Source organism: Phyllopteryx taeniolatus, chromosome 19 (assembly GCF_024500385.1).
Source record: "Phyllopteryx taeniolatus isolate TA_2022b chromosome 19, UOR_Ptae_1.2, whole genome shotgun sequence".
Classification (NCBI taxonomy): Eukaryota; Metazoa; Chordata; class Actinopteri; order Syngnathiformes; family Syngnathidae; genus Phyllopteryx; species Phyllopteryx taeniolatus.
The window spans coordinates 16,278,649-16,303,220 of NC_084520.1; the positions used below are offsets into that span (position 1 = coordinate 16,278,649).

At 43.8% G+C, this 24,572-nt stretch overlaps 2 protein-coding genes across 13 annotated transcripts in view; both read right to left on the reverse strand.

Annotated features, from left to right (window-relative positions):
* Positions 1-1,655: 1,655 nt before the first annotated feature.
* fshr (follicle stimulating hormone receptor) lies at positions 1,656-12,290 on the reverse strand. The gene is made up of 14 exons (XM_061756991.1): positions 12,005-12,290; positions 11,080-11,151; positions 10,239-10,313; positions 9,095-9,169; positions 8,910-8,984; positions 8,323-8,397; positions 8,154-8,234; positions 7,653-7,721; positions 7,501-7,575; positions 6,372-6,557; positions 4,794-5,023; positions 4,353-4,534; positions 3,238-3,429; positions 1,656-3,051 (listed from the first exon to the last, which is right to left on the reverse strand). The coding sequence occupies exons 1-14, from the start codon at positions 12,181-12,183 to the stop codon at positions 2,530-2,532; spliced, it is 2,088 nt and encodes a 695-aa protein (XP_061612975.1). The 5' UTR covers positions 12,184-12,290; the 3' UTR covers positions 1,656-2,529.
* Positions 12,291-13,521: 1,231 nt separating this feature from the next.
* nrxn1a (neurexin 1a) overlaps positions 13,522-24,572 on the reverse strand; it is an 87,125-nt gene continuing 76,074 nt past the window's right edge. For all 12 annotated transcript variants that reach the window (XM_061756963.1, XM_061756970.1, XM_061756967.1 and 9 more), the window contains 2 exons: positions 18,181-18,259; positions 13,522-16,938 (listed from right to left, as the gene is read on the reverse strand). In XM_061756963.1, coding sequence (XP_061612947.1) covers positions 16,637-16,938; positions 18,181-18,259 — 381 coding nt within the window. In that variant the 3' untranslated portion in view covers positions 13,522-16,636. The remainder of the gene's footprint in view (positions 16,939-18,180; positions 18,260-24,572) is intronic.

Sequence of the window (24,572 nt, forward strand, 5' to 3'; positions counted from 1 at the left end):
TCTAATGAAGTTTTCTTTCTAAAAATGTATTACAATACATTCTGAATGAAAGTAAACGGGACGCGATTTTTAAAACAATAATAAATACGTTGATTAATTCGTCCCATATGAAGACGAGAAAATCATGACGCGCCAAAATATGTCGGAAAAAAAAAAAAAGATTTTTTTTGGGTTATCACTGAACCGATTCCATTTACATTTATTATTAATGCGAGCATTAAATTGAAGGTTTATATATATATATATATATATATATATATATATATATATATATATATATATATATACATACCGTACCGTACTATATCGATCAAATTGCAGACTTGTTATATTCCATCTGACCACTCGGGGGCAACATTTACCCGCTAGCCCGTTTACCATGTTTGAACACGATGATTAATAATAAAATATCAAATTCTTAACTCTGTTACAGGGCCAATCAAAATCGAGCAAATCGAATTTATTACGTCGTGCTACTACAGCTGAGCGAGTTGCGTCAAATAGCCACGAGGTGGCAGTAGTGACACATTGCAAAATCCATCCATCCATCCATCCATTTTCTGAGCCGCTTCTCCTCACTCGGGTCGCGGGCGTGCTGGAGCCTATCCCAGCTGTCATCGGGCAGGAGGCGGCGTACACCCTGAACTGGTTGCCAGCCAATCGCAGGGCACATAGAAACTAACAACCATTCGCACTCACAGTCATGCCTACGGGCAATTTAGAGTCTCCAATTAATGCATGTTTTTGGGATGTGGGAGGAAACCGGAGTGCCCGGAGAAAACCCACGCAGGCACGGGGAGAACATGCAAACTCCACACAGGCGGGGACGGGGATTGAACCCCGCACCTCAGAACTGTGAGGCTAACGCTCTAACCAGTCGGCCACCGTGCCGACATTGCAAAATGCAAACTAAATTTAAAGTTAATTCTTGATCCTTGGGGTATTTTGACGAAACCATGCCATGGACATGTTATTAAGACACCTTGGAACTGTTTAGAATTGTGAAAAAAAATGCATAATGAAGTGGAATAACACTGAATATTGTTTTTAAAAATCTTATTTTTATTAATGCAAAGAAACACATATATACGAAAAGCAGCGGAAATTCATCAGTTGGTGGTCTAACTATAAAGGTAACATTTTCCCCCCTCAATATATATTTTTCTTTACGTTTCACACAAAAGGTAACATACAAAAATGTTAATATCTATTTAACTAATAACAGGTAAAATTTGTAAGTTTCCTAAAGATCATACAAGCAAAGTAAATGTCATAATAAAACCCAAACAAAGCCAAACTACTAACCCAACAAAGATGGGAAGTGAGAAGAGCAATGCTGCCATCTAGTGGCTGTTCACAGCTATTGCTGAAATTAACCAGTTGCGTGGTGTGTAATGTACTCTATTGCATCGTGTAATTATGCTCAAGTCCCGCGAGACTTAATGGCATCACGTGTGATGTTGACAGTTGTTGCCTCTCAGTGTGTGCGTGTGTGTGTGTGTGTGTGTGTGTGCATCCTGCGTAAAAAAAAAAAGTAGCTGAGATTGGTGGGGTCGCTTTGCCCTTGATTGCCTCGGAGGCCGTGAAGGATAGCTTGGCTTCAAGATAACGACAGCTCACAAACATGCGCACGCACGAAACTGCTCAGGCACGTACATGGTTAAAAGAGCACGTTTATAAAGGCAGAACAAAGGACAACATTTACAAGCGCTACATGTTATGATGAGGTAACAACATATGACACATGACTTGTGTTTACGTTGCGCCTTTCAAAGGACCAAAGCACAATTAACAATATTATATATGTACAGTATGTATAAAGGAAAAGCATTATTGTTATTTAAACATATGTTGAAATGAATGCTAAATGTGAAATTGTATTTTCTGTCTTCTGTTTATGTTGATGCCTTCAGATGGTGAATTGGTGACAAAACAGTTTGTCAGCAACTGAAGCTGGTCTGTTTGTTTGTTTTTTGGATGGTGTGCAAGCGGCAGATGGTGGTGCACTCAACAAAGTTTGTATTTTGATAGTAAGTAAACCTGACTTTGTTTTTACATTTTTGTTGATGGTGTGTGCAGGGCAGGGGTGCATGCACCTAAACCTGGCTTTATTTTTACAAATCTTGTTACTTTTATTTTTGTGAAGGTTGGAGGAGGGTGCGCCACGTTTGACACTCAACGAAACCTGGCCTTGTTTGGATTTTTTTTCACAGTGTGTGAGGGGCAGGCGGGGGGGTGCGCCATCTTTGACATCTGACTAAACCTGGCCTCGTTTTGAGTTTTTGGTATCTTTTTGTACTCTGTCTGGATGTTGAAGGGGTTCGCGGTAGAAAAAGCGGAATTAGTGGGCAATTTGTGTTTCAATTGTCAAACCGGAAGGAGAGTCAGCCATTTCGTGCCGATGAACACGTCAAATGCCCGTAATAGAGCGTCAATTAATGCATCGGTGCCGCAGTCGTTCTAAACGTGTCCGTCCGCGTCTCGCATCGAACGTCACGGGACCGTGGAGGTGTAGCTGGTGTCGCAACGTCATCTGTCGCGTTTCCCGACCGCCATCAAGCACACGCCCACGGGGGCGCTCTTGGGCGTCGCCCACGCCGGCTGCTGGCACGACGAGCTGTCGGCGCGGTAGCCGTGGGCGCGCGCCTTGCACAGGCCGAAGCGCGCCGCCAGCAGGACGAAGTCGCGGCGGAAGGCGCGCGTGAAGAAGGCGTAGAGGAAGGGGTTGGCGCACGAGTTGATGGGGTAGAAGAGCACCAGGAGTAGCTTGGTGTCCGACACGGTGATGAGCGGTCGCTTGAGCGCCGCCGACACGGCGAAGAAGGAGATGGGCGCCATGCACAGGAAGTCGGTGAACACCAGCACGGCCATGCGCTGGGCCAGGCGGGCGTCGGCGCGGGCCGGCGCGCCCGACGGGTGGCGCACCGCCAGGTAGATGCTGAGGTAGCAGGCGCACACGCACGCGAACGCAACAATGTTGAGCAGAAGCAGCGACACCACGTAGGCCTGAGACCACACCGACTCCACGTCCATCGGCAGGCAGATGCTCACCTGACCACGAGGACACTTGATTAGGGACACCCCCCAATGGGAACTCTCATCAAAGACAATTCATTGTGTTGTTACAAATATATATCAAAAGTACAGTGGCAACTAGAATTACGAGTTTCATTGATTTTGTGACCGAGCTCGGAACTCAATTTACTTCTATATCACATCGGTCTTTCCCATTCACACCTTGCTGTAGCTGCTGACGCCCAGCGCGGGCAATGTCGCGGCGAGGCAGGAGAAGATCCAGCCGGCCGTCATCACGGCGCAGGCGTGCCTCAGCCGGAACTTGCGGTCCAGACGCAGCGCGTGCGTGATGGTGTGCCAGCGCTCCAGCGTGATGGCCGTCAGCGTGAACACAGACAGCTCGCTGGCGAACACCTAGCGCGCGCGCACGCACACACACACAATGCCATGAATCTCTTCCGGCCTCCCCAAAAACGCAACCATTTGTTTTTTGTATTGTGTGCGCTTTTTGAATATGAAAAAAAAAAAACGCTATAAAAATGAAGTCATACCACTCGAGTCCTCACTGATACCAAGTTACACTAAATTTCAATGAACAAGACTTTTCTTTTTTTCTAATGCACATGATGGTTTGCCAGTGTGTCAAACCGCTGCAGTGTTGCGCCAACTACTGGCGAGGAGGACTTAAGTTAACGTCAAAAATGTTTGAGTGGCGAGCCTTCGCGTATACCTGATACCTTAAAATAAGGCTGGTATTGGTACTTGCCCATCCTTAGTAATAACATAATTGAATAGAATGTAAACAATGAAACAATTTGTGCATTATGACTAATTCATTGTGGCTCCTTCTGGTGTGTGCACTGTGGCTACCGGGGGCAGTATAATAATGTCATACTGACACAAAGAAGAGTTTCACACTTACTGTAAGCGACTCAATAAGCTGCAGCAATAGTAGTCGTTTTTTTGCAGAGGATTGATAATATTTGTCTGAGTATTGTTATATTGTCTGTCTGCATGTGTTGCTCCACTGTCTCTGTTCAAATATTCATTGCTTAAAACGAGATATGAGACCGCCACATAGATGCTATGTGCTTGTTTTCACCACAACGTGTAATTCTCTTTGTTTGACAGTAAACCTCAACTGGCAATCAACAGTTTGAAGACTTTGTTTCTTTTTTTTTTTTTTTTTTTTAATGGTTCACTATCGGCCAAACCGCTAATCGTATCTCAAATTTTTGCTCGCAAGTCGAAGCAAAAAAAATCGGCCGAACGATGAAAAACGTGTCACTCCAATCTCAAGGCGGCGCTATACGTGTGACGTCATGGCGAGTACGTACGGTGAAGAAGCCGGCGGCCGCGCATCCCAGGCCCGTCTGCCAGTCGATGGCGTGGTTGTGGTAGCGTCCCCGGGTGAGCGCGTCCATGGCGGCGATGACCAGGAGGTACACGCCCATGCACAGGTCGGCGAACGCCAGGTGGCACATGAGGAAGCGCGGCACCGTCAGCTTGGACGCGCTGCCTGGACCGCGCACAGTGGCACGCGCTTCGCTCGTTAGGGGACGCGCGAACAACAACAATGCTGCTCTTGACACCTTCAAGGAGCTCGTGCTCACAAACGCAAAGCTCGACACATTTCATTGGACAGTGTAGCTGGTTTCATGGATAAACAGATCTATAACTAGTTACATGTATTAGATGTGTAGATGATATACTGTATATACATGTACATAGAGTATGTATCTATGTAAGTGTGTATAGTGATATAGAGTGGGCGCTACCTAACAAGACGAGCAGCACGACCGCGTTGCCGAGCAGAGCCAGCACGGACACCACCCAGATGAGAGCCCGCAGCGGGGCGCCGCTCATGATGTCCTCGCAGGGGTTGAAGTCGTCCGGCGCCGGGCTGCAGGTGGGGTCGTAGTCCCCCGAGCAGTGGTCCCGGAAGAAGGCGGCCTCCTCGCGGGCCCCCGGCAGCGAGCACATCCGGTGCTTGGAACTAAAATTAACACTGGAACACGGTCGGGTCTGAAATAGCTTTCTTTGTGAGCAAAACATGAAAGGCCGCACAACTGGGAATTGTTCGGAAAAGTTAGGAATATAAATCAACAAACCAGAAGAGAAGCTTTGCTCTGTCTTAGCTTAGCTTGTCCAAAACAACAAACTCGTATATGTTACTTAGTGTTCCATTTTTTTTATTTATTATTATTATTTTTTTTTAACAACACAACTTAAATTGTGGCGGAACAGTGCACGACTGGTTAGAGCGTCTGCCGCACAGTTCTGGTGACCGGGGTTCAATCCCCGTTTGTGGCGTTTGCATGTTCTCCCCGTGCCTACATGGCTTTGCTCCGGGCTCTCCGGTTTCCTCCCACGTCCCAAAAACATGCGTGCTCGGTTGATTGAGGACTCTAAATTGCCCGTAGGTGTGAACGTGAGTGCGAATGGTTGTTTGTTTGTATGTGCCCTGCGATTGGCTGGCGACCAGTTCAGGGTGTACCCCGCCTCCCGCCCGACGATAGCTGGGATAGGCTCCAGCATGCCCGCGACCCTAGTGAGGAGAAGCGGCTCAGATAATGGATGGATGGGTGGAGTTGTTTGATATGACCCAAATAAGGATAAGCGCTGTAGAAAATGGATGGATGGACGTCTCATTACAAGGCGGAGCCAAAATATTAGGAACAGCCCTCATTGCGATCCAGCGTGTACAATCGTCCCTCGCGATACCGCGGTAAACTTATTGCGGGTTCAGTGCATCGGGGATTTTTTGATTGTACACAAATGTACAGTATAGTACAGTGCGGTTACACAACTGCATGTCTCTGGTAAAGTAAACCTCATTAGCTAATTCAATACAGCCTACCACGGCCTTTTGGAACAAATTGTAATCCACAACAGGTGGTTTGGATGGGGCGGGAAGGAAACAGCTGCTGGTGCTCTTCCAATCGCTTTATTAAACAAAAGGTCACAAAATACTGTAATCAATTGCACATTCTTAGCACACTTGTCGGGAGCCCCCACTGACACAGTTACGGCATTACATAGCGGCTAATGCTATAGCCAGGAAATAGCTATCCAATAATACATCCTAATATGTTTACTTCGATGTCGCTAAACAGAACAGACCTGCCATTTAGAGGCATACACACATTCAGTCCTAGTTACTATGGTGTAGAACTTGCACATGCATATACTGTATTGTTTGTTGGTGATGATACTGTATCTATGCAGGAAACTTTAAAATCAACATGAATAGTGGCATAAATATTTGGTTCTTACTTCACACAGTGCGTCTATTGCAAGGGTGGTCTGGCGATAAACGAGGGATTACGTAACCGGCACAGATGAGCACAGCGTACCTGTTTTTGTTTACGGGTCGGAAGACGCAGCAGTGCGACGGGTAGGTGACGCGAGCCTCGCGCAGCCTGGCGAAGGCTCGCCGAGGAGGAAGCTCCTTCAGGCCCGGCGCAGACTCGGCAATCAGACTGCGGAGGCCGCCCAAGATGGCGTCCGGAAGTGAGCTCAGCGCCGTTTGCGAGATGTCGCTAAGACGGAAGGGTCACGGAGGAGGTATGAATCAGAACGAGATAAAGTGGTACTTTGAGTTACGAGTGCCTCAATTTACAAGCTTTTCAAGTTACGAGTTGTCGCCGGGTCGAGTTTTTGCTTTGTGTTGCGGGGGAAAAATGTAACTTACGGGTAAGCTTCAGACACTCCGCCACTAGTTGGCGACAGTGAACATTTGGCCACCATCAGTTCATAGTTAAATTAATCAACACAAACAAACGACCTTCACAATAGGCCCAATAATAGTATTAGCTAGCATACTGGAAAAAATAACACGCTAGCACAAACTGGCGTGACATCACAAATATGCGCAATAGCACGTCACAAAATGAAGTCATTGAACTCACATTTTGGCATGTACACGCAATAATAAATGTTAGGGGATACAGGCAAATTGTAACTGGAACTAAAGTAGACTACACAGACTATTATTAGTAGCTGTAGCAGGAGAGAAGCAAAAAGATACGTTTGTTTTTTTTTTTGCCTCTTACATGGTGTGTTCAAGGTCTGCCAACAAAACAGGACATCTCAAATGCCAAATGAAAAAAAACCCCATCAATGAATTAAACCTAACAGCAGCACGACAATACCACAAGATGGCGCCAAAGTAATACTTCAGTTGCGTTGCCCCTTGCACGAGATTTTCAGCGAATAAACTCAAATTTACGAATGCTGAACCGCAAATATTCAGGGTTCACTGTTGTATTATGTGCTCGCGTTTTTCCGTTTTTTTCGTGAACAAAAAATGCAGATATTCTTTTTTGGGTGCTGGAACGGATTAATACAATTTCCATTCTTTTCAATGCGAAACCTTGATTTAAGTTATGATCGTGGTCACAGAACAAATTCAACTCGTAAGTCAAGGTGCGACTTTATATTTTCTAAAATGTATATATGTTCACTCGGAAGAATCACGCTTACAGTAAGACCAACTCACTGGAACCCGCGAAGGCGTCGGGATGGATGTGACTAAGCTGCCGGTTGCCCTTCAGAGACCTTACGGTGTGAGAGCGAGAGAAATGCGATTATGATTCATTTCATATTTCCCAAAATGTACCATCGCTGTGACTCACAATCTGTGCATCTTTGTGTCGTTGAAGGCGTCTCTCGCCACCGTCTTGATGCCATTCCTGGTTAGCCGTCTGTCGTCGCCAAAAAAAAAAAAAAAAAAAAAAAAAGCACTTTTCATACTTGATCATATTTGTGTGGCTCAATTGCGCTTATTATTTCAAGTATTAGAGCTCTTTTTTTTTGCAGCTCCAACTAGTTGTATATGAATGCAATAATAATAATTAATTTAAATATTCAATTATTTAAATGATACAAAATCATACCAGTGGTGTATGCAGGTAACTTGAAGATATAATAACAATAATAATATCATAATTATTATAATACAATACAGCGACAATAACAAATGTCAATAAATAATAAAAGAAGATTAGAAAAAAATAATTAATAAAAAAAAAAATCTGTTTTTGTACAATAGTGGTGTTTTGCAGGTGGCCAAATAAAAAATGAAATAAAAATAATAGAAAAAAAAACTCTAAAAGAAAAAAAAGTAGACGTCTCACATGTCTCTGATGGTTTGCGTGCAGACGCCGTTGAAGGCGTTGGCGGGCACTTCCTGTATGCGGCTGTTGTCGTGCAGGTCGCTAGGCAACGCGCAAGGATGGAAATACACATTCAAACATAAAATGTAGAAGTGTGTGTATGCGTGTGTGTGTGTGCGCGCACGCTTACAGCAGTAAGTAGTCAGCGGCCGAGTGCATCTTGGAGAAATCAGGGAATGCCGTGATTCCCGTGTGGGATATGATCCTGCAAAAGTACACTCCGCTCATTATGTGTGTAAAACGGCTTTCTACTTATTACTTTGTCAAAATAGGCTTGTTACTTTTTCTGTAACGTTTTGTAATGTGCAAAAAACAAATAAATACATAAATAGTGAAAATATTTTTTTTTTTATCGTAATATGAAAAGCTCGCTAGCCAGCTAGCTAACCAACAAAATGGCCAGTTAGCACGTTTTTTTCCTGATCTATCTCGTGGGTCACTGCCCCACTTCGTCCCAATACAAGTTGACTGTAACGTGGAAAGAAAGTTAGTGAAAATCAAATCCAGGGAGATTTGATTGTTGTCAGCTCCAAGAAGAATTTGTAATAATGTGTGTTGCATTCAAGTAAATGTACATACAAGTAAGTTTCATTTTTTCCCCCTTGTCACCATTAGCTAATGTAGCATTTTTCCAAAATTTGTTTTGCAATGTTAGCAAAGCTAGAGAACACGTTTTTATCGCCTAGATGTCAAGCCAGCGCTTGCAACGCTACTCACAGGTGCTGTAGCTTGACGAGGTCCTTGAAGGCATCTTTGTGGATGTACGTCAGGTGCTTGGACTTGGTGATGGTCCTGGAAGACGCGGAACAGCGCAGCGAGATTCGCTAACTTCAAACAAAGTTATATATATTTTTATTATGAATGTGATTCTTTTTCACGGCAGCGTTGGCAGCAGAACTCACAGCTCGCTGAGTTCAGGAAGATCCGAGAACGCGAACGCTCCAATTGACTCCAATGCGCTGTTTGCTGAGATGAAGCTGCAAGAAACAAACAAAAAAGTGTTTATTTTCATTTATTATCAGGTTGAAAATTTGCCAGCTTTTCGTGATATCAACTTGTGTCATCTCCTTAAATTGTGACCATTTTTGGGGATTTTTTTCCCCCGTTTGTTATATTTGAACTTTTTTCATATTACAGTTTGCTGGCTTCATAGCAATGTGGGTCAGTGACCCACCAGATAAGCGCAGTGGTAGGAAAAAATACTAACTGGACATTTTGTTGGTTAGCTAGCAGGCTAGCTAGTTAGCTGAATTATGAAAAAAAAAAATACTTGGATTTTATTTTCAGGAACTTCTTTTTCTACATTACAATCAGCAATAAGTACAATGGTAGGGAAAAAATGCTAACTTGCCATTTTGTGGGTTAGCCAGCTAGCTAACTAGCTAGCTATTTAGTTAGACAGATTATGAAAAAAACATCCTAGGCTATTTTCATGAGCCTTTTTACATGTTATAATTGGTTGACACTGGCAGTGACCCACCAGATAAAGCAATGGTAGGAAGAAAAAAAAAAAAAAAGGCTAACTTGCCATTTTGTTGGTTTGTGAGCAGGCTCGCTAGCGGGTTAGTCAGAATATGAAAAGCTGGATTTACTTTCATTCACTTCCCCCCATTAGCATCTTCTTGCATGGGGCCAGGTGGGGCAGTGGTCAGGTTTTTTTGGTGCAATTTTATTTCGTTGCAGTCTGCTCGCTCCGGAGCTAAGTGGGGCATTTCCAGGTACGAACATCTTTTTAGCTGTTTGTTAGCACGCGCTTTACTGCCATCTACAGGACGGGAGCAGAACAGCATGTCGTTATTTATCGCGCCCGAGCCAGATGGACACGTCTGGCCTTGGCAGAGGTTGCGATAAGATCCGGAAAATCTGCGGTCTACTACAACCACACAAAACTCTCACACGTGACTTTATTCTCTACTTCCTGTTGAGACTGGGGCTCGGCAACCAATCTCTCCCACCCTTCAGAGTTCGTCACGTTCCGCAATGAAGACGAAACACTGCGGATAAAAGTCCAATTCCATAACAATGGCTCCCGTGCGCGGCGCTTACATGTCGGCCAGCCGAGGAAGGCGGGAGAAGGCCAAGCCGGCCACAGTCTTCAGGACGCCGTTGTCAACAATGTTCCTGCAGTTTGGCACAAATGATGAAAATTCAGTAGGATTTTCGACAAACCCCCCCCCCCCCCCAAAAAAAACAACAACAATGCATAATAATAGAAACAATGCATGCCATAACTTGATCAAAGTTCTACATTTTTGTGGAGTATCTGGCAGCCATTTTAAGTGGATTTTTGTTGGCAGATTTCTGGAGTGTGTGGAGGCCTTTTTTTAATGTAAAATTTTTTTCACGGGAACATTCATTGCTGGCAAGTTTTTGCACGATTTCTGACAAAATGCTCATGAGAGATTCCAAGCATTTTCAGTGCACCCTTGCTGGCAAATGTCTGAAGACGTTCAGTATGATTCCCTACAAAATTGGTGCAATTGCTGGAAAGATTTTGCACAATTTTCTCATGATTTCTTACTATATTCTCAGGACTGATTAGATGAATTTTATGTTCACCATTACTGGGAAATTTTCACAATTTCCTACTACTTTCTAATGACTGATTCAAAGAATGTTGGTGATGTTTTTTTTAATATTTGAAAGATTTCTTTTTATAAATTGATTGCTTTAAAGCATTTTTTTATGCACCACTGATTGCAATTTTTTGCAAAAAAAACTAATCTATAGCATTTACTGTGCACCATTGCTGACAAAATGTTTCCAAAATGTTGGTACGATTTCCTACATTTTTTGTGTGTCATTGCTGGCAAATTTCACCAAATGTTTGTGCCATTTCCTACTAAATTCTCATGATTGATTCTAACAAGCTGTCATTCCCACTCACACTTTCCTGAGTTTCTGAAGGCCAGTGAACGCACCGCGACGGATCACTCGAATTTGGGTCTTCTGCGCCTCCCTGTTGACACACAAATGCACACTCTTGGATCACTACTAGTGTCTTCGTGTGTGTGCGTGTGTGTTTTGGATGCAATCAGGGAGGTTTGTCCTTCACATTTATTTCTTTTTTTTTTGCACCAGATCACACCTGCACGCAGCTGCCTTGACCTTGGAGGGAACACACACATCGCCAGCTGGGCAACTTGTGCCAAGTACGTACGTATAAATGTGTGTGTGTGCATTTCGTGATTATGGTCATGCATATACTGTAGATGTGCAATTTTGTATTTTTTATTTTTGTTGTCAAGATCACACCCCTTCTCAAATGTTTACTACCAGTATCCTAGTATAGGAAGTTTCTTCCAATCCAAAAACAAAGAGAGTCAAATGTGCAAATGTTACCAAAGAGACAACGTAAAATTGTTATTTGTATGTTTCCGAGACAAATGACTTTTTTTGTGTGATGCTACAGTGGGTTAGAATGTTTTCAATCTTATGCAAAAGAATTAGAACAAATATTACATAATTCAAAAAAAAAAAAAAAGCTCACATAAACAACTGAACGTAAAACAAATAAAAACATAATTATTAAAAAAAATGCTAACATAAACATAGTGTAAAATTAAAAACAAATATTACTGCACAAAAAAAAAGCAAACCTTGAATGCTGTGTGCAAGTGAACATAAGGTCAAAATGATAAATGTTTGAATACCAGAATGAATAATTTTGCAGTGGCCTGTTAAGTTTTTCCACAGAAAAAGATAGATACAGAAAAATTCACAAAAAGAAAAACAAACACAAAAAAACTTGTTCTGTTGTTATTGTTTGTGTAGTTGTATTTTGTGTGTGTGTGTGTGTGTGTGTTACTCACAGGCATTGCGTGTCCGATGAAATATTGGTGGGAATGTCGGTGTCCGATGCGCAGACGTAATGACACAAGCCCACAGCTCGTTGGGACCAAGACGTCGTCTGGACCTCCACAGTGATGACCGCCACCGCCACCGCCACCGCCACCATCATCTTCGTCTTCATCTTCCTGAAGGTCATCATACTCCAATTGTCGCCGAGTTTCTTTTTTTTTCTCGTCACTCTAACGCAGCGTGGACATCTTACACAAACACTCCAAGTTGAGAATGAAGTGGAATGAGAATCACAAGCTTTGTTTGTGGGCGGGTTCTTTCTCGAACGCCCCCCCCCACCCCGTTTTCATGAAAAACTGATAAAACATGTTTTAAATACTTCAAACTTTTAGTTTTATCATGGACATATTTTAAATAATAGTAAATATGGTCTGAAGTTGTGTCTCTCAACATACGCGCAAACCTGTTACCAAAACCTTTTTAGCCATCAAGAGGAAGAGAAAAAAAATTGTGAGTAACATGACTCAGCAGAAATGACATTGTCACGCTAATTGAACTGAAGTCCATTTTTGGGTTATTTTAGCCATTTCCAGCAAAAAAGCAACAACTTATGCCTAGACGTTTTGTCCAATCGCTACCAAATTTAAACCACGTATACTCGACAGACGGGTGACGCGAAATTACCGTTTCAGTTTTGGCCATTCTGTGTATTCAAGGCAGCAACATTTCCCAACTCCCTTTAAAGCAGGAAACTCTATTAACACAACCACACCATTCAAATAAAGATCGTTTGGCTCACGATTCAAATAAAGATCGTTTGGGTTTGGAGGAGGTCCACGCGCTATTGATTGACAAGCTAGCTTTGCTTCACTTTCATGCTACACTGTGCGGGGGTGGGGGGGGGGGGCAGGCAGGACAATTACCTGTCCATTTGTGTCTCATTGGTAGCAATAAAGTCGACAATAAAAAAAAAAAAAAAAAAACAGGACGGCGTGTTGAGTCTGGTGCGAGCTTTGATTGCGGCTGACAAAATATTCTGTTTGCCCGCGAGGACGACCTCAGCGCTCACACAAAAAAAGGCGATTAAAATGTAAGAGGTGCTCTCCACAAAAAAAAAAAAAAAAAGCAGACTTATAAAGAGGAGATCATTCAAAAGGAGACGTGCTGCAGTGTGTGCGCGCGTGCGTGACGACATGAGCTTCTTGATTCAAATGTTGCAGAGACTCGGGAATCTGTGCACGGTAGGAAGGTGTGAGTCAAAAGATTCACAGGTTCCATATTAACATAACCATGTAACATAAAACATGTGGAAAAAGTGATACTGTGTGCATCCGGAAAGGACTTACAGCGCTTCCCTTTTTTCAAATTTGACATTTCTATAATTGCCACATGATAGTAGTGGATTTCGTCCGGTACCATATACATGGCCTGCCGCTGTAATTTATTATTATTATATTTTGTCATCGTAGCTTCTCCACCTCGACCCACACACACCCACACACACACACACACACACACAGCGGCCGGCTCACTTGGGTAATATTTTATTTACTCATTAATCTTCAAAACTATTTTTTTTCCCCATAATAAATTTCCACTTTTTATGTTCATCAAAGAACCGTAACAATAAAAATCAACGCAAAATACTGTAGAAAAAGTGTACACATGTAAAAAATCATAGCATGGTCGAAGATGAAGAAGAGAGATGAAGAGAAGCCTTACGGAGAATATGAAGCAGGGGAAAGGAAAACAAAAAAGATAAGGACGACGGGTCGGACAGTGGGGTGGTCTCGCACACGCGCACACACGCGCACTTGCTTTTCGTCGCGTTCTGCCGGCATGCATCGCGTGGAAGAACTGGAGAACTTGCGTTATGGCACCGATATACGAGTGGATACGAAGTCGTACCTTGACTTACAAGTGACGCAACTTGCCAGTTTTCCGCTCTGTCGATTTTTCGCTCCGTGTTATTTGGCAGAGTTGTTGACGACGCGCTTCTTGTCTGCGGTGCGTCAAATTCACAAGCCACATTTTCACCCGCAGTTAACGAGGCCGCTCAGCATTTTAACAAGCCACAGATTTGGTTTGTTTCTTTCTTTAGTTCTGCTGCGTGAACATTTTCCCGATCAAAATATATTCGTCAACAGGTTTGCTGACATAAACTTTTCCCCGCCAGTGGCTAGCGGGAGTGGCGGTGCTACCCGCCACTGTTGAAATTCACGAGCAAGGACTTATTTTGTTGTCACTATTTTCCAGGACTTCTGATTTCAAATTCAATTTGCTGTTAAAATACATTACAATAATATTTATCTCTGTAATGTAATTTATGTATGTAAGCAATTTTTCTTGGCAAAAAACAAAAAAGGCTATAACATTTTTTGGGGGGGATTGGAACGAATTAATGGCATTTCCATTCATTTCAATGGGGAAAGATGATTTGAGATACACATGATTCTACTCGTAGGTCAAGGTACAACTGTATATCGCGTTGGGGGGCACAAAAAAAGACAAAAAGGAGGCGAGAGCCAATGGCGTCAACCCAAGTTTTCCCCACAGGCTCCGTGGTGGACATTTTGTCTCTTGGAATCTAAGATGGCGGAGGGCGTCTCCGCATGTCTGCGGTACAAATCCAGAATTTCACGTGCAATGACAAACCACTCCCCAGAGAGTCAGTACTTCTTCCTCATCGTTGTCGTCTTTTGGAGAAAGTGCAGGTCCTCGCGTGTTGAGTGTGTAGGTAGCATGTGACGTCTGCCAGGGCTCAAATGTCCCACACTTTTTCCGTCAGAAACTAATCATCCGCCGGCTTTGGCGGCCGCACCCTGATTCCCCGTCCTGGCGCTCGTGTGCTTCTTCCTTTTCTTGTTGCTGTCGTTGGGAAGATACTCGAAAGGGCTCGGATCATCTTGCTGCGTTTGATTTTTTTTGTTTTTGGTGCTCCCGCTACACACCGTCTCTCACTCACTCACTCACACACACACTTTTTTTCCGTATGTGCTTCATGTCCGCAAAGGAATAAAAATGTCAGTCGTCAACGTGATGTTTGGAATACGATATGAATGGAACATCAAAGGATGGCTGCGCTGAGGGCGCTCGGTCCGATATTTACTGCGATACTGCGAAAACGGGTACACACATATGGATAATCGGGCCAATTCCACTCACTTGTGATCAAAGTCAGCAGAGGCCAGATTATCAGGTGTCTCTGAAAGATTAGCTTGAAAAGTTATCCTGTGGTGTGTAAAGAGGGAATTTTCCTCCTTGATTTGCTTGGAAAATCGTAAATGTTAAACTTGTTCAATATTTATAATCACAAATACTTGAGCTAGGTGGGCTACATACACACACAGCATTTTACATCCTTTGCAATCAGAATCAGCAAAGGCCCGATTACTGAGCGATTATCCTGTGGTGTGTTAAGAAGGATTTTTTTTCCCCTCAATGATCTGCTTGGAAAATCGTAATTGTTAAACCTGTACAATAGTAATAATCACTAAACCTTCCATGTGTGTGGTCGACAGCGCAACCTAGTAAGGCTGGCTACACCAATCTGACAATCGAGCCAGAGCTGAGCACCTTTCCCTCCCTTGCTGATAAAAAGTCTGCCAAGGCCAGATTCCCAGATGTTTCTGATTGATGATCCTGAGCGATTATCCTGTGGTGTGGGGTGTGTCATGAGTGATTATTTCCCCCCTCCCTGATCTGCTCTGAAAACAGTCACGGCCCACTATTGAAAATGTAAAATGTGTTCAATATTTACAATCACAAATCTTTATGAGTGTGGTCAACACCAAAAACGATAGCCAATCAGCAAGCAGATAGAGGAGCAACTGGTAGTGTTTGTATAACATCTCACTAAAGTCATTTGCCAGTTTGCAACCGTAATGTTGTTAGCAGATAAGCTAACAGTTCATCTCGCTTCTTCTGTTTCTTCTTGTACTCGTCCTTGCTCAGTGGCACCATGCTGCCTCTACAGGCCCGTCTCGGTACTACAACGTTTGTGCTGGACTGCACATGACGATTTCGTTTCACGTCGCCCTCGTTTTGCGTTGAAGGATTGTAAAAGTCGCAGCACGGTGGGGGCTAGTGGTTAGCATGCCATCCTCACAGTCCACAGGTTCTGGGTTTGATTCTGGAGTTAGCTTCACTGAAGATTCGATATCGACCATAGCTGTCAATTGTTTGCCTAAATGTGCCCTGGTTGTGATTGGCTGGCGACCAGTACTCAAAGTCAGCGGGGATAGGCTCCAGCACACCTGCGACCCCTAATGACAACAAGCGCGATAGAAACCGGATGGCCGGAGGGATTGTAAAATCCCAAAAGTGGACGACTGACATTTTTAAGCGCCGAATCCCGCGACTTGTCGCTGGTGGGCGTGGCCTGCCGCTTTCATGCGTTTATCTCCATGGTGCGTCAGAAAAGGAGCCTGGTCCTGAGGCTCTGCTCGTTTTGTACATTTTGTCCCTTTAAAGCAGTTCGTGTTTGTGTTTCTGCTTGAATGTGTGTAAACATGTCCGTGTGTGTGTGTGTTTCTTGTTGGGGAGAATATACCTATTTATGTACACTGAGCCTTCAGTTTTTTTGGGAATATATATATATATATATATATATATATATATATATATATATATATACGTAAAGGTTAGACGTAGTACTCCTTGTCCTTGTTCTTCTTGTTCTTGGAGAGCTTGGTGATGCCCAGCGGCTTGTCCTTGGCGCTGCCGTTGGGCTGCGTGGCCGAGTTGCTGATGTAGTTGCGGCTTTCATCCACGTGGTACGAGCCCTCGTCGCGGTTGCGGTACTTGTACATGGCGTAGAGCAGGATGAGGATGCACAGGGCCGCCGCCGCCACGATGCCCACCACCATGCCCGTGGTGCTGCTGCTCTCGCGCACCACCTCTGACGGGCCTGGGAACACCTTCACCTCGGGCAAGGGGGGACGTGCTGGGGGGGGGGGGGGGAAATGAAGAGAAATATTACAATTTCAAACACAGGATATAAAACTAAGAGAAGCACACATGTATTTAAAACAACATACATTTGCCTTGACGTCCGTTAGCTTCATGCTAACATTTAATGGAAAACGCTATAGACGGGTTAACGGATGCCATCTACGTGGCGGTGTTATAACGCTTTAAGCAACAAACATTTGAAGACAAATATTGAATCAAGTCATGGACAGACAATATAACAATCACTGGTATATATTCTTTATCCTCTGCAAAAAAGGACCAATGCTACTGTCGCTTTCTGAGTCGCTTTCAGTAGCTGTGAAACTCTTCTCTGTTTGCGTATGCATGACTGTTATACTGCCCCCAGTGGCAAAGTCACGCAAAGCAGAAGGAGCCGCAATGAATTCAAAAAAACGGTGTAATTCTTAACATTCTATTTCATTACGTCATTACTATAGTTTATTTTTATAAAGTACAATAGTATGGAGTGCTATTTCCCTTCTTAAAAAACACACTGAAAAAAAATCATTATTTTTCTGGAGGCCGGAACGGATTAATGGCGTATTCATTCATTTCAATGGGGAAAGATGATTTGAGATAAGAATGAATTCAATTTGAATCTCAAGGCACTAGTATATTTTCTGTCATTTTCTTGTCACTACACTGTTGTGTTTGTTCTGGATTAAATCAATCTACTCGACAAGCTTTCTGCCCAATTGCTCAATATAGTCACAGTTCTCCGTAGATGTCAGCTTTACAGATGCCACTCTGCCGATCAGGCTGTGTGTGTTGTGGGAACGACGTCTGCCACGACACACGGCGGCTTAGGATAGCTTGGAAAATGTATTTTTTTGTAGCAAGTGATTAAAAGAGGTGTCTATTTGAGGGGTGGCATGTAATTTGGGCAAAGGTCAGCTTTACAGATGCCATGTCTCCACGGCAAGGCGATGCGAGGCGCCGATTCAAGGTAATAAGTTATCCGGCATGACCGCAGCACGGCTACAAAACGTGTCGCTGCTGCGTGCCAGCGCATAAAACGCGAGATCATTTGCACGCAAATGATCTCGAGCTGAAAACGGCAGCAGAGAAAAGAGGAGAAAGAAGAAAAAGGGAGGAGCGGGAAAGCATAAACGAGGAGGAAGGACGAGAGGAAGCGAGGAGCGTGGGCGGCCGAGGCGTTAGGTAACTTCAATGTGCACGGGGGGGGCGTTTGGGTGGGGTGGGGGGGGCTCACCTGAGCTGGGATCGCACGGGTCGATGTCTTCGTCGTCACTCGGACACTCCGCCGACGCCACCAGGATGTCGTCCGCCGACTGCCAAGAGAAGGTCAGCATTAGCGGCGACGTTTGTTACGTGCGGCCGCACGCGAAGCACTCACTGGCTGCTGCTAAGACCCACCCCCCCCCCCCCCCCCCCCCCCCCCGCTTATTATCGCTCTCATCATCAAAACACAAACGCTCTTTCCACCGCTGATCAAAAAAAACATCAGCGACTTGGCGAAGCAGCACAAGGGAAGATTTCGACGATAGCCGCTGGAGTGGATAAACGTTAAAATAACCAAGAGCAAGAAAATCATTTCAAAACTGCGGACCTCTGTCCATGCAAAGACGGAGAAGCTGCTAAAAGCGTGATAAAAAAGGCAAAAAAAAAAAAAAGTTTTCAGCCGGAGTTGCAAATGCTGTAAAATGTTCACTTTTTAGGAAAAGTTGTTGTTGTTGAGCTGTCAACATTACATCACCGAAGGGCGCAAGCCATTTTCAACACCTCACATTGCGCAATAGTTTGTAAAAATAACAGACCAGCGTGAGGACCGACAGTACAAAAACCACATCACAAAAAATGTTGGTGTTGTATAATATACTGCATCTATGTGTCAATAAAGGTTGGCTAAAATACATTCAACATTCTTTGCCAATGTCTCAAAAGTGTTCTTTGTGTTCTCTGTCCATTGACCGTCTGTTGTCGTACTAGAGCGGCTCCAACGACCGCAGACAAATTCCGTGTGTGATTTTTGGACATCCTTGGCAAATAAAGATGATTCTGATTCCGATTCTAAAAGTGCACAACCGGCTCGCGGCCTGTTTGCTTTGTGTCTCGAATAACAAACGACGGCCGTGGCCCACTTTGAACGCCGGACGCCTCGAACGCGCATCGATCCGGCCTCTGTCTCCACCCCGTCCCTGCCTGCTCGTGTTACCATGGCGACGCCAACTTCAGGCTGCTCCCAAAAATGACGGAATACAAATAAAGGACGGCGGGCGTGGTAGTTGAGGTTTCAATTAGCGAGGAGGGGATGCGGTGCTAAACATGCCCGACATATTCAGAAGCGTGAGAGATGTGTGTGTGCGTGCGCGTGCCAGCGCTAAATTAAAATTGGATTGTGATGCATTGCAGTCGATATTGGCCGAGATAAAAGCGTACGAGTGGCACGGCCGAACAATAGAGGGGCTTTGATAAAATGCTTCTCTTATTCTTCGTCTTCAAAAAAACTGCGTTGCACGCAAATGAAGCCGAAACACACCCGATTACTTGTGTAAAGTGCATTTCCACACTGCTAAGTTGCCGCTTTTCCTATCTCTCTCTCGATGACTCAAGTGCTTTAATGCAGACGCTTTCCATTTCAGCAGCTTTGACGTTTTGCCATTTCGAAGCGGAAGAAGGAATTCCAATCAACATTTAACCTGAATTCATTTTTTAAATACAATTCAATCAATTATGTGTTTTAAATTTTGTTTTTTTTGTAAAACAAAATATTTGTAATATGTTTTAAATAGTTGAGCATTAAAAACACCATTTGGGCTTTTAAATACTGCTGAAATAAGTATTACAGAAATGTAATAAAAAAGTATTTGGGTAAAGTGAAGTCAAATTTAGGGTGCGATGAACCTTACATTGGCGGTCGTTCTAATACAGTTGTTAAGCACCGTTGATTTCGTGCTGGGTAAAAAGTCAATTTAATAGCTTTCCATGGAGTTCATATTGGCAATTTTCAGTTTTACAACATCATAATAATTACTTATGAATTCAAAACTCTGCCGACACCGTTACTTTCAGGGCAAAGGATTTCCAAAATTGCGACCAAAGTAACTCTGGACCTTTTTGGCGATTTTGACCATTTTGAATTTCCTGCAAATAAAAGCTCGAAATGACAATACACGTATTTGGAATTTAGGAGTTATGCTGTCCGCACTTTATAGAATGAAACAGAAATTTACGCAAACATATACCTACGTATGAAGAAGCGAATCATTTTGTCGTGGTCGCTTCATTTTTGTTCATAACCTCAAACCCCCCTATAACATTCAACGCTTTGAGGAGGAACATAGCAATACAAAAAGGATAAAGCATCAAAACAAATTCAATCAAATGAAGCCGAAAGTCAACCAAACGTCATTTCCGGTGCGTGACTTTCGAAACGACGGCAATTTTCCGTACTTCCGACGTTTGAGCCGTGTGGCCGCCTTCTGGCGCTTACATAAGATTATTACGAAAAAGCAACTTGACGAAGCGCTGTGGCCTGGAAGAAATACTATTTGCGTGCGTTTCCAATCACTTCTGCCCACTGAGTGTGAAAACATGGGCGAGTGGGGCCTCTTCCAAGCAGCTGATCGCCACCCAATTGGCAAGCGGCGGAAACGGGATCGCCTTCGAAGTTGATCATTGATGCGGACGTTCGCATCTAAATGCCAACACGGATTCTAGAAAAATATATGGTTTTTTTTGTGCTTGGGATGGGTTATATTTCTGTGCCTGCGAGTCTGGTGACCTATCCCGGCCCTCTCTGAGCCCCGCCCCCTTTAAAAAGCGAAAAAAAAAAAACTCATCAAGAGCCCAGACAAACAAACCCAGGCAGAAACAAACATTTGAACAGTAGACTAATAGGATTAAATATATAGAGCAGCTTTTTTTTTTTTTTTTTTTTTTTTTTTTTTTTAAAGCAAAGTGAACCATCAACCTGTCAGCTAACCATAGACTGCCACAACAAACAGATAACAAACCGAAAATTTGCCAAGGCAACCAAATATCCACCCTCCATATTGTGTTTCGCCACGCGTAAAAGTTTGAGAAAAAACAAGATCTCTACCTGAGCGGCCGAACAGTGCCAGCGGCCATCCGAGCCTCCCTGACTGCCGAGTTCACACATGGTCGCTCCACTTTTTGTTTTGCTTTTTCCAGATTTGTCGCCACAGGAAGTCACGCTGCCGGCTGCATCGCTCCCGCGGACGTGCAGCAGCAGCAGGAGGACGAGGATAAACACGGGCGTGAAGAAAAGGAGCGCCGCCGACGCCAGGAGGAGAGCAAATAAACGAGCTCTACTACCGCAGATGGTGAGATAGCAGCATGCAGCCAATCGCGGGGCTCGATTTTGCAGAGGGAGGGCGGCGGGGGGCAAGAGGACAACGAGGAGGAGGAGGAGGAGGACGAAGAGCAGGGTGATGTATGCAAAAAAAAACAACAATGTGGAAAAGTAAGCAAGGCTAGAAAAAAAAGGTTAAAAAAAAGAAAAGGGGTGCTGGTTCGATCAGCTGACACCCAACAGCTAATTAGACGCGGCGCTCTCGTTCTGTCAATATCGACACACGGGCGTCAAATATTGTGGAAGAGAGCGGGAAAAAAGAAAAGACGGAAGCAAAGATGGTGGGAGGGGAAAAAAGGGGAAGTCGAGATCAGCTGATCCCCGAAAGCCAATCACACGCCGCCCTGGGACCTGAGCTGCAGACTACAAGAACAACCCACCATAGCTGGAAATCCACAATATAGCGCAACCGTGTATTACGACTTAAAAAAAAAGTTGATGAAACACTTTTTAAAATGCATTGTAAACATATTTCGAAATACAAAAAAAAAAAAAAAAAAACAAGACAAATTGGAAGCATACATATTGTAGTGTCTGTGCCTTTAAGAGGCGGGGCCTGGTGGGTCGGCGCGTGGCGTCGCCGATTCTGCGTGGGAATGTCTTGGCGTGAGCTGTGGTCAACAGCAGCTTCTAGGGTGTGAGTGTGACCCTAGAAAAGCGAATCGGCGCCTGTGGTGCGGCTTTCCTACAAATGTATTTATGTTTTCATTTAGGTTTTGTAGTACACAAAGTATACTGTAAAAAAACAAAAAAATGTGTTTAACAAAAGGTGATATAGTGGGGAACATTGTATGTTGAACTGATACATCTCGCCAGTTCTAACTTCTTTGTATGTGTGGGAGGAGCCAAGTTTAGCCCGGGTTGTAAGCTGAAGTTATGGAGAGTCTTTGACGCATGTTAAGTTTTTGCTCTGCTGAATGGCTAACAAAAAGCTCAAGCTAATAACACTTTGTGAATCACTGTTTTTATACAATACAATGCTATTTTCCTTCATTAAAAATGTAATCAAAAATGTGGCGTTGGCAGAGGGTGGCGTTCATTTGAACGGCGTTTCAATTCATTTCAACGAGGAAAATTGATTTCATTTTCCGGTAAATTCTGCGATTGGCTGGCGACCGGTTCAGGGTGAACCCCGCCTCTCGCCCGAAGATGGCTGGGATGGGCTCCAGCACGCCCGCGACCCGCCTGAGGATAAAGCGGTACAGAAGATGGATGGATGGATGGCTTCCAGTAAATTCAGTTCGAAGCTTGCTCATGAAACAAATTCATTCAAGTCGCAATTTTCGGTCCGGCTAACTGCGAAATATCGCTGGAATGCGCAGCAAACGGGCGCGTGACTGCATGTGAGCCCCCGGCATCAACACTCCAACCAGCGCTCCCTCTTCCTCTTCTTCTACTCTTTCTCGCCTGCCATGCATTATTAATACGCTTTCTTTTCTGCCTCACATCATGCCAGATTTGAACCCAAAAAAAAAAACCTCTGTTAACACAACAACCTTTATATGCAGATGGCTCTCACTGTGATGCAAGGATGTTGCAATTGTGTTCGCTCCACCTGTGTGTGTGTGTGCGTGTGTTGCCAGGCAACAAGCGGCAGGAGCTGCTTAAAGTAGACAAACGCGCAAGTTTTTTTTTTTTTTTTTTTTTTTTTTGGGTGAAAGCGATTCGGGGCGAACACGCCGCAGTACGGCGAGCGTCTGACCCAGTTCTCATGACAGCCGCCCGCCGAGCGGGGCCGCATTTAGCGCCGATGTCGGCGGGGGAAGCGCCGGGATGAAAACCCGGCGCGGCGAGGCGGGGATTGATGGCTGACGGCGCCGGCATCCGTCTCGTTCCGCCATCCATTATTGATGCCCGAGGCCGAGCTCGGCGTTGTATTATTTATGGGAGAAAAAAAGCAGGCGGTGGGTACACAGAGGAGCGATTCCACCGGGGGAGGGAGCAGGTAGCGGGGGGCTCGCTATCGCCATGGCAACTTACAGAGAAACTCATTCAGCGCAACAGTAAGACATTATTAGACGAAGCCGCAAACGGCTCGACAGCAGCAGCACATGAGACGTTGACGTGTGTTTGTTGCGGAATTTACGATGGCATATGAGAGCAACGCTTGTCACGGGCCAAAAATATTCTTGTCACAATTTGTCGCTCATTAAATTATCAGCTACAGATCTTTTCCAAATGAATTCATAGTCTGTCTAAATGGATGAACAAATGTTTCAGAGGAAAAGCAGTGTATTTTTTGTGTGGCACAAATCGAAATTTTCCTCAATATGTTTGATCATTTTTAATGCCGTTTCACTGTTACAAGATTGCAGGCGCCTGTTTGTGCAAGAACCTGCAGCAAATGTGGCGGGAACACAGACAGTTCTCATTTCACACTTTCAAGATTCTCACTACTACTAACATCGTTCTCATTTTAACGCACACACACGAGTGAATCTAAAATTTCTAATTTCAAATTTGCCTCGGTGTACTGTAAAGATTTATACATATTTTTATTTTGGTGCATTTTGTCATCAAATTTCGGGGTGAAAGAATGACATTTGGGGTATTTTTTAAAAATTATTATTACTATTTAACGTTCTGATGGCGCTCACATGTTCATTGACAGATATTTACTTTTGGGAGATGAACTAAGGATTTTGATCAAGAAACTAGCTTTGGAAGTAATCTATGGTGTTTTGCTATTTCTACAAATTGTTTTGAGAAATGGATTTACTGTTTTTGCAAATGTCGAAACTGATTTCATAAATGTAACAAAGGAACTGAGAAAAACGGTAATATGATTCTTGGTGAGCAGCGAAAATTATGTTCCTGGAACCTTGATTTAACGGACACTGATTTAAAGGATTTACCAGACAGAAAATAGTGTCCAGTTGGAACTCGCCTTTCATGCACCAGTGAGGTAAGTTTGCATATATATATAAACACACATTTTTAACAATAAACATTGCATATCATATTGGAACGAGATTACAGGTTTTTCATAACTTCTAGGTACCCGTAAACGTCTCTACAATCTGAAAAATTATGGTAATTTCTCTCGTACCTATGTGTAATACGCATGCTTGATTTTTAAATGAAAGTTTAAGCACAAAAAGCATATTACACACAAGAAATTCCAGTATTTATCCTGCTCATCCAAAAAAATATATATATATACCGTAATTTCTCGTGTATAACGCACATCCCCCCCCAACAAAATGTCAAATGTCAATGGTGCACATTATACATAGGTATAGGGGAAAAAAAAAAAAAAAAAAGCTTTC

Coding starts and splice junctions, on each gene's coding strand:
- fshr (XM_061756991.1), bottom strand. CDS start 12,183: ATGATGACCTTCAGGAAGATGAAGACGAAGATGATGGTGGCGGTGGCG. Junction 8,985..9,094: donor CTTCCTGAACTCAGCGAGCT/GTGAGTTCTGCT, acceptor CGCGTCTTCCAG/GACCATCACCAAGTCCAAGC. Junction 3,430..4,352: donor CGGCCGCCGGCTTCTTCACC/GTACGTACTCGC, acceptor CGCGCGCGCTAG/GTGTTCGCCAGCGAGCTGTC.